The sequence below is a fragment of the Microtus oregoni genome, unplaced genomic scaffold, assembly GCF_018167655.1.
Source record: "Microtus oregoni isolate MIOR12 unplaced genomic scaffold, Mior012 000003F_ref0000135, whole genome shotgun sequence".
Classification (NCBI taxonomy): Eukaryota; Metazoa; Chordata; class Mammalia; order Rodentia; family Cricetidae; genus Microtus; species Microtus oregoni.
This window is the reverse complement of record NW_024543062.1, coordinates 40,580,424-40,601,700: the sequence shown is the minus strand read 5'-3', so window position 1 is coordinate 40,601,700 and position 21,277 is coordinate 40,580,424. Positions and strand designations below refer to the sequence as shown.

At 40.1% G+C, this 21,277-nt stretch overlaps 1 protein-coding gene across 1 annotated transcript in view; it reads left to right on the top strand.

Annotated features, from left to right (window-relative positions):
• The window catches only part of Phlpp1 (PH domain and leucine rich repeat protein phosphatase 1), a 222,752-nt gene that overhangs the window by 198,614 nt on the left and 2,861 nt on the right, over positions 1-21,277 (top strand). The window contains exons 14-16 of the mRNA XM_041648172.1: positions 4,450-4,554; positions 16,602-16,796; positions 18,989-19,217. Of these exons, the coding sequence (XP_041504106.1) occupies positions 4,450-4,554; positions 16,602-16,796; positions 18,989-19,217 (529 nt within the window). The remainder of the gene's footprint in view (positions 1-4,449; positions 4,555-16,601; positions 16,797-18,988; positions 19,218-21,277) is intronic.

Sequence of the window (21,277 nt, the reverse complement as noted above, 5' to 3'; positions counted from 1 at the left end):
AAGCCTTAGGTTGTTGAAAATATTAAATGCCATATTCTGTAGGTCTTTGAAGTGTTTGAAGACCATCTATCTATCTAAATATATCTGTTTATGAAATTGAAAATATACCTGACATGACTGTAATTTGACTATTATAGATGACTGTTAGTCTGTATTTTTTTATTATTTACTACATTTTTAAATGAACTGTGTAAACTCAATACCCTAAACAAGAGTAGAAATATACATACAATATAACAAAATTAACCTTAAATTTGTATCAGTAAACCAAAATCCATACAGATGTAAATTTAAGATTAATAGTTCTTTTTTGAATTAAAGCAAAGTCAATCATCTACCCTTTCATCTCATCATTTCTATATCATATCCCCCTTGCTTCCTTTAGAAAGAGATCTGTGAATTTAACTCTATAGCTTAGTTTTTATTAAAACTAAGACAAATAACAATTTGTAACTAAACCTCCTTAAATAATAAACACCCACAACCCATCTTTTGGGAATGTGGGCCTTGTTCTTTAGACTACTTGTCTGTGGGTACCTCCAGAAAATTGGGATAATAATGAAGTCCCGGCTAGCGTAGTCTGTGAGGTTGGACCATCTCAGCCAGCAGCCTTGAAGCTGTTTTGAATTTTGAGGAGACTGTTAACAGAGGCATTTTGAAATGCAAGATCACCTGAGCCCTCAGTTTTCACTGGTGTTTGGTCCCCTTGTTCTGAAAATACATAAACTTTTAAAAGTAGCAACCGTTTATGTATTATTGTAAGTATAGACTGTGTATTATACACAAGTCAGCCAAAAATGTTTTTTGTTGTTTTATATTTGAGCAGTTAAAATATACATCATGTGTCTTGCTCTTATTGGTTTATTTCTTTATGTTTGTAGCTAGGATTTTCTGTGGGTCTTTCTTAATCAAACCTGATCATCATTAATTTTAAATGAATCTGCAGCCTCTCATTTACTGTGGGAACAAAAGCATAATCCTTTCCCCCAACATAATGTTTGTTTTACTTCCGTTTCGAAGTCAAGACATTTTTAAATTATATAGGTTGGTCTAATCCAGCAACTTTTATAATCCAATGTCTCTTAGCAGCTATTATTCCTTCCTCAGCAGTCAAAAAAAAAAAGCAATAAGATACAGTATCTAGACTCTACGTGTATTTTTTATTTTTACATGGCTTTTTTTCTTTTATATTACTTTACTCCCTTTTTAAGGACTTGATTATTTTAAAACTGTATTTTTTAATCTATGACTGTATATCCTCTTTCTTTTCTCTCTCCTAAGCTTATGTATGTTTTTAAACACACTTTAACCTGTTAGAGGGTTTTTTGTCTGAATCTTTCCTTACTGTATATCTGTAATCCTTTTCTAACTCCATGAGCCTTTATACTGCTAAGTGGCTTTAGCCTGTTTTGCCAGCTAGCTCCCTCCCTCAGGCAACTGCCAGAAGATGCTTTTCTGTAATACAGTCGGCATGAAAGATTGTGGGAACCGACCATGTGGCTTATCCCATGGTGCTGAGGCCAGGAGACACATCCCTGTACTATGGCCAGCATGAGAGATATGAGATTAGGAAGTCACTCTTTCCTCTGATTCTGTGTGTTTAGAACTCTTTCCCAAGCTCTTTCTGGTTTTATGTGGATGTAGTTGCCTAACATTTGGGCTCTATTTGTTGTCAGAGGTTTCTGTCTCATAAGACACTCCTAAGTAGCCATACAAAGGTTTAATATTAATTATAAATGCTCGGCCAATAACTCAGGCTTGTTACTTGCTAACTCCTACATTTAAATTAAACCATTTTTCTTATTTATGCTTTGCCATGTGGCTTAGTACCTTTTCTCACAGTGGCATGCCCATCTTTCTCTGCATTTTTTTGTGATTCTTGACTCCACCTTTCTCCCTCCCAGCATTCCCAGTTTGACTTTCCTGCCTAACCTTATTCTGTTCAGCTATACAGTGGCATATATTCACACAGTGTAAATGAATTTTCCACAATTGCCTTTCTTTTATTGATAAGATCGAAACCATTGAAAAGATGACCTAATAGCCTACTATGAAATTAAGAATTAATTTTATTAATACCACCTATGTTTTCCAAGTGAGAAAGTGAATAGCTAGTAATTGAGAGTATACGTGTGTGTGTGTGTGTGTGTGTGTGTGTGTGTGTGTGTGTGTTGGGGGAATGTGTACACCTGAACATGCACTCAGATGACCTCTGCCACACTCATTGAACCTGTAGTTAGGCTGGCAGCCAGCAAGCCCCAGAAATCCTCCTGTCTCTAAGCCCCCTTCCCAAACCAGCACAGGTGCTCACAGCCATGCCTGCTTTACCCTCGGAACTACCTCTCCAGCCCTTAGAACTTTTTATTTAAGCAAACTTATTAATTCCAGAGAAATTGCAATCATGTATTTCTACAACCAAAATGAACACTAGTGAAATTTTAACTGGTTCTTGTAGGGTAAAAGGGCCAGCCAAAGAAACCTACCCTGGGTCTGAAACAAGAGCCAGTGAAAGAAGTACACTCTGGTTCTGAGACCTGAGCCTGTGAAAGAAATACTTTAGCTGTGAACCCAGAACTAAAAAAAAAAAACAAAAAAACAAAAAACAAAAACATGCCCTGACTCTGAAACCAATGTCAAAGAAACACATTTTGTCCCTAGAATCAGAATCAGTGAAAGAAATACACCCTGGCCCCAAAACTAGAGCCAAACAAGCTTAAAAAGGCCAGTGAAAGAAGCACAGTTTGGCTTTGAAATCAACCATCTCTGCCCCTGACCAACTAAACTAACCAATTCCTGAGCAGGAAAAACTAAACAATTCCTCATCTCCCTGGGGAAACCCCACCCCTAAGAAGCCCTGCTGTTCAGTATGTGGCTGCTCTTCTTCCACCCTGGTAGAGGCAGCCCCTCTCCTGAATCCTTCCCTCCCAATAAATCTCTTGAACAACAGTTGGGTGAAGTAGGTCTTTCACTGGAGCAGAGATGGAGTGGAGGGAACTGTAATAACACTTTCACTGGGGAAACCTTCCCCTAGCAGAACAGAGTTTCAACACTCACAGCACTTATAGCTTCACTGGGGAAGCCCTTTCCTGCAGAGCAGAGCTGTTACATTGGGAACTCTTCCCTAGAGCAGGGCTGTAAGCTGCTACACTTTTGTGCCCTGGGCTATTCCCTGGCTCCCGACTGCCAGAGCACTCTTCCACCCGAGCTGTAACACTCAGTATCCCCTGGCTCCCAACTGCTAGGACCCCTTTCCATCTGAGCTGTGACACTTACAGTTCTTAGAAAGAATATTCTGATATTTAAAATTCTTGTGGTCTTGACCAAAAGAGTTAAGCATTAGATTGTCATGAAATGATGCATGTGTTTACTGTCTCTTTTGCTCAGATACTGTGAAGAGATCCCAGTGGTAATACACAGTGAGCAGGCTTCAGTTTGCCACATAATATGCATTCATTCTTAGGGCTCCTTCCCATGGGCTAGAACTCCTGCCCAAAGGCACTGGGTGCTGTCTGACAGGCTGCTTTAGAAACAGGGAGCTTTAACTCCTTATGGCATGTCCTTGTTTCAGTCCTACTGACCCTTTAATAGCAAAGAGAAAACTAAATCTCCTATCTCAGGACATGTAGTTAACTAGTAATTCATTAATGTAATTTTATATGTCCACTGTATCGTATTTGTCTTAATATAGATGGTTTAGACATACAAGGAGGAAACTGTAAGGTCTAGGGAATGGCAAGTTCTCAGTAACGTTTGTTGGCTATTTGAATGGATGATATGGATTTGGGGATGAATACTGCAGAATTCTCTAACCATCACTTAACTGTAATATTTATTCTGTTCAAATATGGATGTTCACAATGTAAGAATTATAACTCAACTAAACTTTTTAAGTTTAGTTTTATTTAAGTATGTATGTGTTCATGTTCATGTGTGTGCATATGCACTTGGAAACCAGAGGTCAACCTCATTCCTCAAGAGCCATCCACTTTGTTTCTTGAGACAGAGCTCACCATTAGGCTAGGCTGACTGACCAGGGATCCTGTCTCTGCCTCCTCAATGTTGGGATTACAACTGTTTATGCAAATACTGAGGTCAAAGTCAGGTTCTCAAGCTTGCCAACTAAACATCTTACTGTTTTCCCAAGTTGTGTTTATGCATGCCAAGACTGAGGGAAGAGCGGACGTGTAGCATACAGTCTGCCAGTCTCTAACTGCTGCTATAGTGTCACCATGAAAACTACTCCTTACGCCAGGTCTGTGCCCTTGTTCTCACTGTTAACTTAAAGCCCCTGAGGAGCAGGTTCTTGATGCTGATAAATACTTCATTCACAGTAGATGCAGCAGAGACCATGGTAAGAGGAGAGGGCCTAACAGTTTTCACTTCTTAGGTAGAGGTGAAAGTTCATACTCCACTGCTCCTAATGATTCCTGCTGCCTTTTCTCTCCTTAGTAACATCCGCTGCTTCAAGATTGACCAACCTTCAACAGGAGATGCATCTGGAGCCCCAGCAGTATGGAGTCATGGTTACACTGAAGCATCAGGAGTAAAAAACAAGTATGTTGAGTAGAACTTAGAACCAAAAATGCCCGTGTCTGCTTCCTTCCTTGGGTGGGAGACTTGGTGGCACACATCCTTTCTACTGTGGAGGTTCTTAGTGTGTGTTTCTCCAGAATGAGATTCACTCCTCAACGTCTAAACACACCAGTCTGGGTACCTGCTCTGCATCACATACTCTTCCTTTGTGAAGGATGTTGATAGGATATGATGTAACTGACACATTATATCTATGTAAGCTCCAGTGTTTGGAAAAGGCCTGAGTATTGAAATGTATCTCTGCTCCTTTGAAAAGCCCCTTTATCTTTCTGGGAAACCTGTTTACAAGAGAGAAATAGCTAATTGTGTATACTCAGGATCACAGTGCTGACTGGAATATGCCTGGGGACTACACTAGCTTGGCAGCCTTAGTTCTTGATACCCTGTTGCATCATCTTCTTCTCTTGCCACCAATAGTAGTTCATTGGGATTTCTTTTTCTGACCTACTTCACCAGTCACCCCTCTCTCCAGTACAAATGTGGATTTTCCCGAGATATAGTCAAGCTGATCAGACTTGCTTATTTGTATGAGGAGGTACTGATGAACAGACACACCCACCTTCATATCTGCCTCACCACTACCCTAGACCCACTTAATCAGAAAGTTTTAGAGTTTCCTGAGGTATTCTGAAGTGTCGACACCTGAAAACCACAGGCTTTCTGAGTGTTCTTCACGGAGCCTGAAAGTGGGGCTGTGCTGCCATGCCAAGTCCTTATCTGGGCATAGGAAGACCATGGGTCCCTTCCTTCTTACCGCTCGGGAGACTTAGCAGAACACCTAAGCGGCCTCTGTTCTGCCTGGGCTCTGGCTGTTCTCACTTAATGCTATCATTGTATTAAGAGATTAACATATTCTTCAGGACACTTGGGATGCCTCTGTGGAAGCAGTTACATGTTAGACTAGAAAAACTGTCTTACGAATTCCAGGACAAAATTGCTTTCTAATTCCAAGACATTTATCATCTACCTGTTTATGTGAGTTAAACAAACAACAATTAGACCTGGTTTTCCTCCGTATTTTTTTTAACTTAAGGTTGAGAAAACTATCTAATTGACAAATGTGCTGACCTGTGAGCTATTAGAGTGAACATACCTGCAGGCTGCCAGCTGGATCAAAAAAGAAAGCAAACAACAACCCCCAAACCCAGTGTACCCTACCCTCATTTTTTTTTTCCCGGCTTTTGACTCTTTGACACTGCTAGGACTAATCACATGTGTTTGGGGGCATTATTTTGAGAGTTTTTTTTAAAATAGGTATTTTTTTTTAGATGTTCTGTGTATGTTATTCCCTTACAAATGAACTAGTCCTTTGAGCCAGGAGCCAGCTGTCTGCTCCCTTGGGGACAGGGAGCATCTCAATCTCTCCTGGTCTCCATGTGGAAGATGCTTTCTTCTTGTATTGGCTCAGATCCTCAGGAACCCAAGCAGGGAGCTGCACTTGGGTATTTTGGGTCCTTCTCAGACCAGAGAACATGGAAAGCTTCTATAGAAAAGGAATCTGAGGGAGCCCCTGTACTTAAGAAAAACTACATCACTCCATCCAATGAAGGAAAATAGAATTTTAGATGATTATAAAATTGAACTTTATTTCAGAGTTTCAAGCCTTATATTAAGGTCTTTGATCAATTTTTAATTTGTTTTTGTATATGGGAAAAATGGGGATTTAGTTTAATTCCTTAATATTTGGATGTTCTGTTTTCCTGGCATCATTTGTTGAAGATAACGATTTTTTTTTTTCTCCAGTGTATGCTTTCAGCATCTTGGACAAAAATCTTGTGACCACAAAGACTATGGCTGTAGGAAGAGGGGGTTGCTTGTTAGTTCCTGGCTGCTCAGCCCTAAAATAATCACACAGAAACTTATATGCTTGGCCCTTATCTCTGACTTCTTATTGGCTAATTCTTACATCTTAATTTAACCCATTTTTATTAATCTGTGTATTGCCATGTGGCAGTGGCTTACCCGCAAAGATTTGGCATGTCTGACTCTGGCGGCTCCGTGGTGTCTCCGTGACTCTGCCGTCTTCTTCCCAGCATTCCATTTAGTTTTCCCCACCTACCTAAGTTCTGCTCTATCAATAGGCCAAGGCAGTTTCTTTATTTATTAATCAGTAAAAGCAACACACAAACAGAAGGACCTCCCACACATTTCCCCTTTTCTGTTTAAACAAAGAAGGAAATCTTTAACTTTAACATAGTAAAATTACATATAACAAGACAGTTATCAAGCAAGAATTATAGTTACAGTATTTATATATACATTATCTTTTATAACTAAGGAAAACTATAGCTATAAATTCTTTAACTCTATCAAAGACTCCAGAAGGATATAATATTACCTAAGTAAACAGGAAGTACATTGTAAGCAACTTCCAAAACTCTAGAATTGACAGACTTCTCGTTGCCTGGACAGTCACTTAAAGTTCCTCTGTACCATTGGGGCATCCATCTTCAGCCTACTGGCCCATAATATCCAGCAGACTTTTTCACAACACAGAAAATTTTAAAAACAATTTTGCTTATATTGGCAGTTTGCCAGTCACTTTCTTTTGTATCCTGCAGAATGTCTAGTAGAGTGTTTAATGAAGCAGGAACCCCAAAGGACCATCTCACCTGTAGGTAAATTCAGCAGTCATTTCTCTGTAGGTCCTGTATGCTCAGTTAAGCAGTCCAGGCAAGAGCAGTTTCTTGCCCAAATGGCTAGCAAACTCCATAAGAAGCCTCTTTGATGCCCATCTTTTTCTTGAAGTTATTGGTGCTTCCAGGAGCAAATGTGTTTCCCTGTCATGAAAAGTACTAAGTTCTTAAACATTTTAAATGCCATGTTTTGAAGGTTTCTGAAAAAGTTGAAGAATACCTATTTAACTGAAATATATCTCTATACATCTAGAAAATCTAACTAACATGACTACAAGCTTTACTATAATAGATGATTATCTATTAACTTATATTTTTTATTATACATTATATTTTTAAATGAGCTACACAAACACAATACCTTATTCAAGAACAGAATACATATGCATATAACAAAATTGATCTTAAATTTATATCAATAAACCAAGATCCGTATCAGTACAAGTTATTTATATCTATATCATACCCCCTTTAAATGTAAACAAACATTTATAGACAACATTTGGAAATATGGGTGTAGTTTTGTTCATACTGTTTTCTGCTGATTGGAGGCACTGTTAATTAGGCCTTTCATGGTGTATCCTATATGCTAGGTTCATCTCAGTCAACAGTTGGGTGAAGTAATTTTTTGAGTGTTTACGGCGACCTTTCAGGGGGGTCTTGGTCCATCATACCACACCAGTCTGGAAGCAATCCACAGGTTCTCATCCTCTGTGGAAATGGAAGAACCTCTTTTCCAAAGTAACATATCCTTAGACTCAAATTTTAAAGTCAAGATACCTTTATAATATACATGCTGGTTTAGTTTAGCAGCCCATACAATGAAATGTCTCTCTGTACTTAGCTCCTTTACAGTGAAAAAATTCAGAGAAAACACAATAATGTGCATAATCCAGACTCTCTCTGTATATTTCATCTTTACGTGGCTTATTTTTACTTTACTCCTTTTAATCTATGACTCTTTGTACTTTGTCTCTTTAAAGACTTTTTTTTAAACAATTCACTTTTTTTTAACTCTCTATGCTCTTTTTCTTCTCTCTCCCAAGCCTATGTACATTTATGCAACACTGTGACCCATTTAGAGTTCTTTTATTTTTGAATCTGTCCTTATTGCATTATCGGTAATTCTTTACTGTCTTGAAGGCTTTTAAAATGGTAAGCAGCTTGGTTGCAGCTACTCTGGATGCTGGTTCCACCTGTCTCTACTTTCAAAATGGTGGACGTACCATTGCTGCCTGGTCTGGTAGGAGCTGCGCTCAACATTTTAACTCTGAGAATTAGCATGCAGCACATAAACCCTTTTTATCTGAGTAATAGCTAAATCTGCCATGTAGGGCACTGCGCAGCCTGGAAATATCTCTGTGTATGGCAGTAGGAATCCGCCATACTCTCCTGCCTGTGTAAGCCTAGTAGACCTGATCCCACTGTCTGAAACCAATAAAAGCAACACATAGACAAAAGGACCTCCCACACCATATGGGGCCTACACAGGTTCAAACCTCTCAGGTTCACCTGAGAAGGTGAAGTGGACACAGACTCCCACCCTTACCCAAGAAGCTATCTGCAGTTGATATTCACTTGCCAAGGAAATATTAGTTTTCTCTAATGGGGTCTCAATAGGTATATTAACTACACTTCAAGGTAGACCCCCATGACCAGGAATGGTTGGTCAGTACAAAATGAACTCAATGATATTTTTGTTTTAAAAAAAATAACATATGTATCTTTTGACTGTAGCTGCGTGGGTTTATTTCTGGGTCCGATATTCTGTTTCTTTGATTTGTGTGTCTGTTTTTTATCAAAGACTTTGCTGTTTATCCTACAATAATTAGTTGGGTACTACAATTTTTAACTCAGCATTGTCATTTGTCCAGGATGGCATAAACTATCCAGGGTCTTTTGTACTGGTATATGAATTTCAAGACTGTTTACTCCAGTTCTGTAAAGAATGCCTGGAATGAGATGGGGATTACATGAAATATAAATTGCTTTTTGTACTACAGCCATTTCAGGAAACTAATTCTGCAATCCCTGGGTGTGAGTAGTCTTTCCATCTTGTATTTATCATTCTCTTCAGTGTCTTAAAATTTTGATTGTAGAATTTTTTTCACTCTTCTGGTAGATATATTCCTATGTGTTTTATCATTGTCTATTTAATATTTTGTATTTTAAGCTACTATGAGCTATTTTCATTTCTCTGGTAGCATCTTGGGAATCTCCTTGGTATACAGGACAGTTGCTGATTTCGTGTCTTGTCTTGCTAACCATTGGCAGTTCTGAAAGTTTTCTTGTGGGTTATATTGTCTACAAATACAGGGGTAGTTTGACACCCTCTTCTTTCCTGTCTGTATCACGTTTGTTTCTTTGTCTTGTCTTGCTGCTGTAACTAGAGTTGAAGCTCTATATTGAATTTTGGTGGAGAGAATAGAGATCCTTCCATCTCCTTAGATTTTATTCACATTCTTTCTCTAGGGCCCTAAAGTTTTTATTATATAAGTCTTTCCCAAAGGTATTTCCCTGATTTCTTTTTCATTGTTTGTCGTTTGTGTATAGAAAGGCAACTGATTGCTGTGTGTTCCTGCTACACTTTTGAAAGTGTTTCTCATCTGTAGAAGTTTCCTGGTAGATTTTAAGGGTCTTTTATATATATAACTGTATTGTCTGCAAATAAAACCATTTTGGCTTCTTTCTCTGCATTTTTCATTTCCAGTTTTATTTCACTTTGAGTTCTCTTTAGTGATTCTACTTCTACTGTCATGTCTTGAATGTTTTCATTATTTCATTCCAGTGTGTATTTTCATAGTTCATTGGGCAGTTTTTTTCGCATCCTCTTTAAGGTCCCTTAACTTGTTCACAGTAGCTATTTTGAAGTTATTGTCTTATGCCTCATTTCCCAGGACCTATTTAGCAAAGTTGCTGAGCCCTGGTGGGAGCACAGGTGCTCTTCTTGTGTTTTGCACTGGTGTCTCTGCATCTGGAGTTAGGATGATTGAAGCAATTCTAGGTACAGATATTTGATCTTGTCTTTGTTGGACTGATGTTCCATCCCTGGTTTCTGCTTCTGCAGGTCCAAGGGTGACAGAGTGTACTAGAGATGGGAAGAAGAAAAGGCTGAGAAAGGTTATGGGAAAAGATAGGGGTCCTGTCCACACCAAGAGGCAGGGTTCCCAGGGAGTGGAGGTGTGGTGGGAAGAGGGGCTCCTGCTGGTAGGACAGAGAAAGTGTCTGGAGAAGCAGGTGTGATGGGGGGGGGGGGTAGGTGGGAGGATCCCTGCAACTAGCTGCCCCAGGGCTGGGGTGGGTGAGACTAGTGAAGGACAGTGGAAGCTAGACTTGGGTCCTAGCTGGGTGTGCCTCTGGGGTTCAGGTAGCAAGTGTTTCTAGGTACCAGTGGCTAGAAGGTGATATGCTGGTGTTTATCTTCTTACTTTTGCCTATTTGCCTCTGTGTAAATTTAAAATGTTCTTTTTTTATAAGCGGCATATAGTCACATCTTGCTTCTCTCTACCACCCCCATTAGATTTTTTCTGTTTTTGGTAGGTAGTTTTAGATATCCTATTTGTATCTAATGAAAATATGTTAAGTTTAAATTTCAACTTATTTTTTATTTTTGTTTGCTTTCTTTTAAAAAATCTTAGTTTTTCTTTTTCATAATTTTTTGGGTTAAATGTTTTTATCTCATTTTTCATGTTATCTTCCTTGTTTCAGTTGTGTGTCTACGTAAATGCATGTGTGAATATATGTGTGTTGCTTACAGTGTCACTTTGTGTGTGTGTGTGTGTGTGTGTGTGTGTATGCTGTGTATTTGTATTTGTATATTAGGGTATGTGTGTATTTGTGAGCATGTGTATGTGTACTGTGTAGGGTGTGTATGTGTGTTCATGAGTATGTGTGTATACTACTTAGGCTTAGTATAATCTTTTATTTATTGCACCTTACCTCTAATTCTATATCACTTCATAAAGAATCTTAGGAACATCTCAACTTCTGCCTCTGCCTTTGTACTTGTTGCCTTGTGTTTTACTTATGTGTTTGTTATAAAATTCAAAAATATGCTTTTAGTATTATTAGCTTTTAGTATTATTAGTGTTCTGCTTTCTCAAGTAGTGTTTCTCAGCATCAGTATTCTGGACATTCAGAGCCAGGTAGTGACCGGGGGAAGAGACCTTCATCATGTTTACTGTGGGTTTGAACAGCGTTTCTTGTCTTCATGTGGTAGGTGCCACACTCCCATTGTGGCAGTAAAACGTCTTTCTCACTGTTCTTTGTGGTGTACTTCATTGTTCTGTAGACATCAGGTCTCCTTTTGTATTTCTTACAGTGAAATCGTCAGGTGGGAAGTCCTTTTGTTGTACATCTGAAATGTCATCAGTTTTAACTTTTCCAGGCTGTTTTGTGTAGGCGGATTTTCCTTTCCTGCCATCTTGCTCCTAAGTCATGACACAGAGACTTTTATTAATTATGAAAACTTGGCTGATATCTAGGCTTGTCCCACTAGCTCTTATAACTTAAATTAACCCATTTCTATCCATCTACTTGTTGCCATGTGACTCATGGCATTTACCTCTCCTCTTGCATGTCTTGTTCCCTTTGTGTTTTACAGTTCTGCCTATGCTTCCTGCCTAGCTGATGATCATGTCATTTTTTTTTTATTAAACCAATAAGAAGGTGCCTTGGCAAAGACACATCTTAACAGTGTACAAAAAGATTATTCTACAGCATTTTCCCCTTTTTGTCTGAATATAAAAGAAAGGATTTAACTCTGACATAGTAAAACTATGTATAATAAGAACAATTATCAGATAAGAATTACACTCACAATTTTCAGTCCTTTTTTACTTTGTAATTTGAGAGGAAATACTCCATTATTCATCCTATTTTGGTGAGTCCAAAGTTCTTTAACTGATTTGCCTTTTATCATTACTAAGGAAAACTATAACTTGTCTTCAATTCCATCAAAGACCCCAGAAGGATATAATATTATCTGAGTAAACAGTAAATAAATAAAAGTTCAGTGTATACCACTTCCAAAATGACAGAGACATGGCTGCCTGGACAGAAACCCAAAGTTTCTCTATAGTATTAGGGTGCTGTGGGAAATGCTCTTGTACCCTGTAAATATTTGTCACTTGTATTGGTTTAATAAAATACTGATTGACCAGTAGCCAGGCAGGAAGTATAAGTGGGGCAACCAGATTAGGAGAATTATGGGAAGAGGAAAGGCTCAGTCTGCAGTCACCAGGTAGACACAGAGGAAGCATGGTGAGAATGCCTCACTGATAAAAGGTACCAAGCCATGTGGCTAACCATAGGTAAGAATTATGGGTTAATTTAAGTTGTAAGAGCTAGTTAATAATAAGCCTGAACTAACAGGCCAAACCGTTTATAATTAATATACGCTTCTGTGTTTCTTTAGAACTGAATGGCTGTGGGACTAGGTGGGACAGAAACTTCCATGTACATTAGGGCATCTGTCTTTGCCCTACAGGCCTATAATATCTGAGAGACCTTTCTGTGAAGCAGAAATTTTTGAAGGACTGATATGCTCTGTCTTGGCAAAGTTGGCAATCTTTTCTTTGTGTCCTGCCAGTTCAGTTTGGACAGCATACTGTTAGCAGTCAAGGCAAGGGCAGTTTCTTGCTCAAATCACTAGCTTTTGATACAAAGAAAACTCCATGTGGAGGTTCTTTGATACCCATTATCCTTTTTGAAATAAATTGATTCTACCATAATTAGATGTATCTTACTGTCATGAAAAGCCTTATGTTATTAAAACATTTTAAATGCCAGCTTGTATAGGTCTTTGAAGTGTTTCAAGATCACCTATCTGTCTAAAATATATCTCTATACGGCCATGAAAACATACCTAACATGACTATAATTTTGATTGTTATAGATGACTATTAGCCTGTATTTCTTTATTATTCTAAATAGTTTTTAAGAACTAAAACTTTATGTTGCATTTTTATAATAGCTATACAGGTACAATACCATAAACTAGAATAGAAACATATATATAGTAAAACAAAAATAACTTTAAATTTGTATCAGTAACCAAAACCTATACCAATGTAAAATATTTGAGACTATTGGTTGTTCAAAAGTAAACTCAACAATCCATCCTTTTGTTCTATTATTGAATTTAACTCTTTTGTTTAGCGTTTTTCCTGACCATGACCAATAACAGTTTGTAACCAACCCTCCAAAATGATGACAATCATCTGTAACCCATTGAATGACTAAAAACCACCACCACCCCGCCTCTAGGGAATGTGGGCGTTGTGTTCTCTAGACTGTTTCCTATTGTCTGATGGCACTAACATCTTTAGGAGACCCTGGAAATACTGGGATAATGGTCAAGTCCTGGGATAAGTTAGCTATATTATTTGTTGTCCCGTCTTTGTGCAACAGGAAAGTGTAAGGTTTATCTGAAGTCCTGACTAGAATACTCTGTGAGTCTTGATCATCTCAATCAAAAGCTTTGAAGTTGTACTGTTTGCAGAACTCTGAGGAACCTACAACAGAGGCACTCTGAGAGACTGGATCATCAGGGCCACCCGTTTTCATTGGTGTCTAGTCCCCTTGTTCTGAAAACACATAAACTTTTAAAGGTAACATGCATATCTGCATTAACACAAGTATGGAATGTGTGGTGTGCACAAGTCAGTTAAAGATGACATTTTTGTTTTATGTTTGAGCAGGTAAAAGACAGCTGTAAACTTTATAAGGGTGTTTGGACTGTATAATTAAACTGTAATATGTGTCTCTATCATGCCATATGAATGGATGGCATGTAATAATAAGTCATGAGGATTTTGTAGCTAATAAAATTTATCATGTCTCATCTTATCTCACCGCTGTTCCCATGTCAAGCGAACAGCTTACACATCACCTGCCCTGCAGTCTTTCCCAAGGCAACACATTATCCAACTTTCATTTTGAAGTTAAGATATTTTTAAAATATATACGTTGGTTTAATTTAGCATTTTCTATAATTCAGTGTCTCTCAGCATCTATTATTTTATGTACATTTGCATTTAAAAATTCAAAATTAACGAGACACTATATAGGGTCCAGACTCTGTGTATTTTCAATTCTTATGTGACTTAGTTTTTAATTTTACTTTACTCTTTCTTTGAAAATTTTACTTTATTTTTTAAACTATTTTTTTCTATGAGTGTCTATACCCTTTTTTGTTAAGCCTACACACATTGTTATACACACTGTAATCTGTTAGAGTTTTTTTTTTCCATCTGAACCAACTTTACTGCATATTTGTAACCTTATCTGTCTACTTGAGCAAAACTTTAAACCTGCTTCGTGGTTTAGCTCTTGGTGCACTGACAACTCACGCACACTGGCACCTCCAGGAGTGGGGTCTCTGTACTGCAGCTGGCACAAGGGAGCACCTCCAGGAGACGGGTCTCTCTATGCAACCCACACAAGGAAGCACCTCCAGGAGTGGGGTCTCTGTACTGCAGCCGGCACGAGAGACACGAGACCGGGAAGTCTTGTTTGGCTCCATTTCTGTGTGTTTAGAAACTTTTTTAAAGCTTTCTCGGGTCTTATGTGGATATATGTGGCTGGATATTGGTCACCATATGTAGGTGGATTTTTCTGTCCCTCCTGGCAGCTACCAAATCACAACACAGAAATTTCTTACTATAAAAACTTAGCCATAGTTAAGGCTTGTTACTAACTAGCTCTTACAATTTAATTTAACCTGTATCTTTTAATCTATATTCTTTTATGAGGCTCAGTTACCTTTATTCTGTATGCCACTTGTTGCTTCCTCTCCATCTGGCTGACAATTCAGCCTTCTCTCCAGTGTTCTCTCTACACCGAGAATCCCGCTTACCTATTGGTCATTCAGCTTTTTAGTAAACAATTCTGAGTAACACATCCTCACAATGTACAAAAAGATTATTCCACAGGTCTTTCACTGGTTTGGGAATCTAGACTGCTTTCTATTTAGTACTGGAAGATTCTGTTCTATAGTCACCTGCATTTTCGCCACAGGGAGTCTGCTGCAATTCTGGCTTTGTACCGCAATCCACCCTCCCACCTTCATGCTAGTTTTTAGTAGTTTGCTTTTGTTAAGCTTCAGTTAAGTTTTTCCCGTATATCTCTTACAAGTAGTTTGTTGACCTCCTTGTATCTACAGGTTTATAGTTTTCATCAGCTTTGAAATTGTAGCTATAAATGTATAAAGTTATTTTAAGTCCTCCTTCGCATTCATTAAGCTTTCTGACGTTGTCCCACCACTCCTACCAAGTCCTCTTTCTCTGTTCTGTCTTCTTTCGCTGTTGTTTTGTGGGATTTGTTGGCAGGGTCTTGCCATGTAGTTCAGGCTGGCCTTGAACTTTTGATTCTCTCACTTCCGCCTTTCAGGTGCTAGGATTATGTGTATGTGCTGCTGTGCCTGGTTTCTTGGTTTTATATTGGAGGCAGATCCTGCCTTCTGGTCTTCCGCAGCCAACACTGTTGTCTTCTTCCTTCAGCTCCAGGGCATAACCAGTAAATAAGCAGGGTGAACACCACTGGCTGAATGCTGATCTTTTCTTTTATTAAACATTTCACATTCTTCATTTCCTCCCCGTGTTTAATCTGTCACTCTATATTGATGTGAGAGTTTTCCTTAATAACTATTTATTGTATGCATGTGTAGGTAGGAGATTATGTTCTAATATTTATCATTCCTCTTACTCTCCATTTTTCATTGCCATTAAAAATACAATTGGAGCTGGAGAGATGGCTCAGCAGTCAAAACCACTTAAACTCCTCTTGCAGATAATTCAGGCTCAGTTCCTACTGACTTCCAGAACCCATGTCAGGACACTTAGGCTGCCTGCAACTGCATTTTGAGGGAGGGTGATGCCTCTAGCCTTGTAGGCATCTGCATTCATGTGCACGCACATCCCAACACCCCCCACACACACACACATACTTAGTCTTTTTAAATATTAGAAATAGGATCTGGAGTGGCCATTCCACAGTTAAAAGCACACGCTGCTGTTGCAGAGGACCTGGGTTCAATTCTAGCACCACATGGCAGCTCAAGACCACCTGCAGTTCCAGTTTAATTGCCCTCCTTGGGAATCCACACGCATTCATGTGGTACACATACATACATGCAGGCAAAACATTCACACCTATAAAATTTAAAAAATAATTTAAAAAATATTAAAATCAGAAGAGAAGGAAGAGAGGCAAGCAGAAATTAGTTGATACAAACCATCTGGGATCTGTTAACCCAGATCTTTCTGGAGGCAAGAAGAAACAAATCAGTGCATTCCTTTAAAAAAAAAAATGAGTTGTGCACAGGGAAGGAAAGATGAATGGGCTCATCTCAGAAGTATTCTTACCCCACAGGCTATGTGTCGCAGCGCTGTCTGTGAATAACTTCCGTGACAACCGGGAGGCCCTCTATGGTGTGTTTGATGGAGACCGGAATGTGGAGGTGCCCTACCTTCTCCAGTGTACCATGAGTGACATTTTGGCTGAAGAGCTTCAGAAAACAAAAAATGAAGATGAATACATGGTCAATACGTTCATAGTCATGCAAAGGTAAACAACTAGTTTTTTTTTTTTAATTATTGCTTGTTTATTCTAAGACATAGTCTCACTGCATAACCAGGTCAGCCCTGCACTTCAGAGCCTCCTGTCCCAACTTCTTGAGTGAGGGGTTATAGTTTGTGTCCCTGGGTCTGTATTCTTGCTCTTTCGGTGTCCTTATGGCTGACTGCTATAGCTGCTTTAACACAAGGGATTGACTGCAGTTCAGTTTGAAATGTATTGATGTCAATCTTCAGTCACTTGTCTCTCAGAGAACTGGGCCTTACTGGCTTCTGTTGATTCCATATTTTCATCATTTGTAACACCCAGCCTCCCCCAAACCACAGGCTCCTTAGACCTCCTCGTATGGTGGAGGTATGGACCATTTCTATCCCCGTTGGTTGACCAATAGGAAATGTTTTCACTGGTTTAAAATTGAATGGGTCAAATTTAAAGCTAGAGTTAGAACATTCTTTATGTGTTACCTAGTGTGGAAGCAAGTGTTGCAGACTCCTAAGCTGCTACCTGTCACTCACACCTGCACCAGAGCTTTGGGTCAAATGCTGTAAGGACTCCTTCTCTCAAAAGAATTTTCAGTCATCTGTCACCTTGAGGGCTTTAGATTGTACTGGAATTGCCTCACTGTGAAGTGTCCTGCAGACCCTGCTCTTACAGGATCTAAGGATTCTAGTGCTTCACGGTTATAGCAGCATTGGTGCCTTCCTCTGCTTCCTCTCCCCATGGATAATCTGACAGAGATGATGGCTTTGTAACCAAGGCAGGTAGTGTCTGCTATGGAACGGTGCCCTGAGCAGCCCTCACAAAGAAATGTAGCAGGCAGGTTTCTGGCTCTTGCTTCCAATGCATCCCATCTACCAGATTCCTAGTGGGTCCAGACAGCAATTGAGCACAAGTTTTACCAAGTTAAATATTCTAATTACCTTACGTGCCCTGAATTTTTCCTAGTGGGATATGCATTGCTGCTCTTCAGATCTTGCTTGTAAAACCAAGATACATAGAGTTGAAGCAGAGTGCATTAAGGCCTAATAGGCTGTGCAGTCAGGATCCTGGCCCTCCAGTCCTGAGACCACCTTAGATGCTCAGCCACCACCCTGTCCCATGACTGGAAACAAGTCATTCACAGGCACACATATATGTACCATGTGTGCACATGTACACACATATGCATACCGTATACACAACCCTCTAGCAGGCTCTGGTTGCAAAAGCCCCTCCTTAGGAGGACCAACTTTGTGTATTTGCAAGTAATGCTGTCTTAAAGTGTACACTGGTCAGATATAGCCATGGATGACTGGAAGCTAGAATTTAGATATGTATATACTAGGCCTACTTGCTGAGTCTTCTTGGTGACTTTTATCTCTTAGTTAACAGGGTATAGGAGCAGTGAGCACTTCAGTCTTTAGAGTAACTGCCTTGTTGTCAAGGACATATGGCTAGGCTATTCCCAGGTGCTTAACTTAGTGCTTCAGGGTGGCAGCTTTTTGTTTTGTTTTATGACTGTCAAGGCTCATTATAGGAGCCTTGGAGGAATCACATTGGTGGGACCTGCAATCCGCTTTCTTTGCACTTTTTGATGGTCAGCATTTGTAGGTGCTTCAAATGTTCAATAAGGACATGGGTTAATAGACAAATAGAAGGATAAAGCAAATCACATGGTGGTTGATACCAGAATGCTGTCCCTGTATGCTTTATAGAATAAAGAGTACTGATCAAGAAATTCTTGGCTGTACAGGGCAAGAATAGAGCCTTGCCCTGATGCTTCAGAAGGATGATGCTTAGGGTTACTACAGTGCCTGCATGGACATCCTGTGTTTGTTCCTATTCTGATTTATGTAGGAACAGAGATGCTTTGGAGAAGTGGGTGGGGAGAGAAGCAGCACCTTCTTGATGTTTTGGAATGTACTGCTGGGGCCACATAACTGACGCAAGGCAGCCGGCTGGACACAGCAGGCCAGGACTAGCAGTGTGGGCTTCTAACAAAAGCTGACACTTCCCTCCACATATAAGCAGACATGTGAGTGTGTTTGCTGTCAGATTCCAGAGACCTTTTTCTTCTGAGAAGCCAAGTGGCTTTAGTGGAAAGGGCCAAGTCTAATCGCTGGTCCTGTGCACTGATGTAGTCCTTTTTTTATAAACAAAATGTGCTGAGGCATCTGAATGTTCACCCTTTTCTTTGGGTTCAGGAAGCTGGGAACTGCTGGGCAGAAACTTGGGGGTGCTGCCGTCCTGTGCCACATCAAGCATGACCCTGTGGACCTTGGAGGCTCCTTTACACTGACCTCTGCTAATGTTGGCAAGTGCCAAACGGTTCTCTGTCGAAATGGGAAGCCGCTGCCTCTGTCCAGATCATACATCATGAGCTGTGAAGAAGAGCTGAAGAGAATTAAGCAGCATAAGGCCATCATCACTGAGGTGAGGTTTTCTTCAGACAATAGGGGCACAGCCCCCTCTGGTGAAGGTTCCTCAGGAAACGTTTGTCTTCGGAGGACATTCAAAATTAAACATTCCCGAGTAAATTTCATGGTGCTGTCTTTAGATTATTGTAGGATATCCCTATGGTTTATTATAGAATAGTAAAGCATTCATCAGTTGCCATGGAAGCAGGAATACTTCCTGAATACTGTCCCAGTGGATTTCCGAAGGCTGGTTAGGTGGTTGAGAACTCAACTCCTGAAATCACACTGCTCGGTTGGTGTCTCAGCTTGACCAGTTGCAGGATATGACCTTTAAACCCTAAGTCTTCGTTTTCTCATGTGCAAAGTAGGGGCCTTTTTTACTTCATATAAACTGTAGTGTCTGAAACAGTGTAACTGCTTCTCTTTGGGCAGTGGAGTAATAACAGTCCTTAGGGGACAGGACACAAGGCCTCGAGATGTATTTGATCATCAAAACTGGGGTACTGCTGCCACATAGCGAGTAAAGCTAGGTAGGTGTATGAGTAAACAGCTTACAGTGCAGGCAGGCACAGTCTCACAACAGAGATTATCTGGTCCCAAATGGCAATAGTCCTGCTGGTGACAAACTCTAGAATAACAGTGCAGCATGAATCCTTGTCAGCGAAACTTCCAGAGTAGCTTCTGTGGCTCTTCATTTACTAATTCGCCAGCATGGTGGTCACCCAACATTATCCTGGAAACACCCAGAGATACGTATCTGCCCACAAGGCCTAGCTTCCTCTTAGTGATCAAATTTTTACAACAATGGGTTGTAGGGTGAAAGCTAGTGTCCAGAAGGGGAAAAGGGGGCTGTGTTGAGTACCCAAGAAAGACACAAGCCTGCCATGAGACTATAGAAGTGAGTCCACGTATAAGCTTAGTTCTTGTCTGTTCCAGTCGCTGAGGATTAAAGGAGATGATGAACACAAGTTAGGGGGCACAGTCTAACACAAAGAACATAGTGAACTACGTGGTCACTGTTACGTGCCAGCTCTGAAGAGTAAGATGTCTGCTGCCTGACTCAGTTTGCAGGTCAGCGTGTTTCCCCCTTTTCTGTGCTACTTCTCTTCCTCATTTTCATCTGCTCCACTCGGTCTTCAACAATGAGAACTTTTCACTTGGTTGCTTCTGTACCTTGAATATGTTCTCAAAGCACACACTGATGAGAAACCTGAAGGGTGACTGGAGCAGCAAGGGTGGTCTTGCCAGATCCAACACCAGGCTCAGCGGATTTTATTACTAGAGTCGAGGGAATGTAAAACTACTTGAAAGCCTGTTTACTCTTCTTCGTACCTATACTGTCACCTTATTTTAAACATGGCTGGTGAGGTCATGTTCATGGGGAAAGGCAGCCAAAAGCTCAGGTGTAGGCAGGCGGTGGGGCTGAGGGGCAAGGGCATTCTCTGGCAGAAGCTTGCTCATCCAGAGGCTCACAAAAGTGGCATTTTTCATTGTGGAACTTTCTGTGGGAAGGAGTGTTAATACTAGGACATAGGATAGACATGACTGTAAGCCTAAGCCCCTCAAACCTGGAAAGTAGAGAACACAGCTGCTGCATGTAGCTAGGATCTAAAAGTACTCACCTTTTACCCAGGCAAATGGCCTGGATTTGGCTGCTGCTCTAAACAGCATGAGCCATCTGAACTTTGCTTTCTACATTTGTCCTTGGAAGTTGGGTTCAAGGAAATCATAAGAATAGATACTTCTGCCAGGCAGTGGTGAGACACACCTTTAATCCTAGCACTTGGGAGGCAGAGGCAGGTAGATCTCTGAGTTGGAGGCTAATCTGGTTAGGACAGCCAGGGTTACACAGAGCAACTTTGTCTCAAAACAAAACTAAATAAATAAAAAGAATGGTAGTTCTGTTAGCATCACCTTTTCAAATGTATGTGATTTGTGACCCAGCTACAAATGTCTGGGTGCCACACAGGACCCCCTCGCCTTTCCAAGTGCTGGCTGTGCCAGTAACAAAGGTGTGATGTTAATCCATCATTCCCCAGGTGCGTCTCTGGGTGACTTACCTTTCTAAAAGCTAGT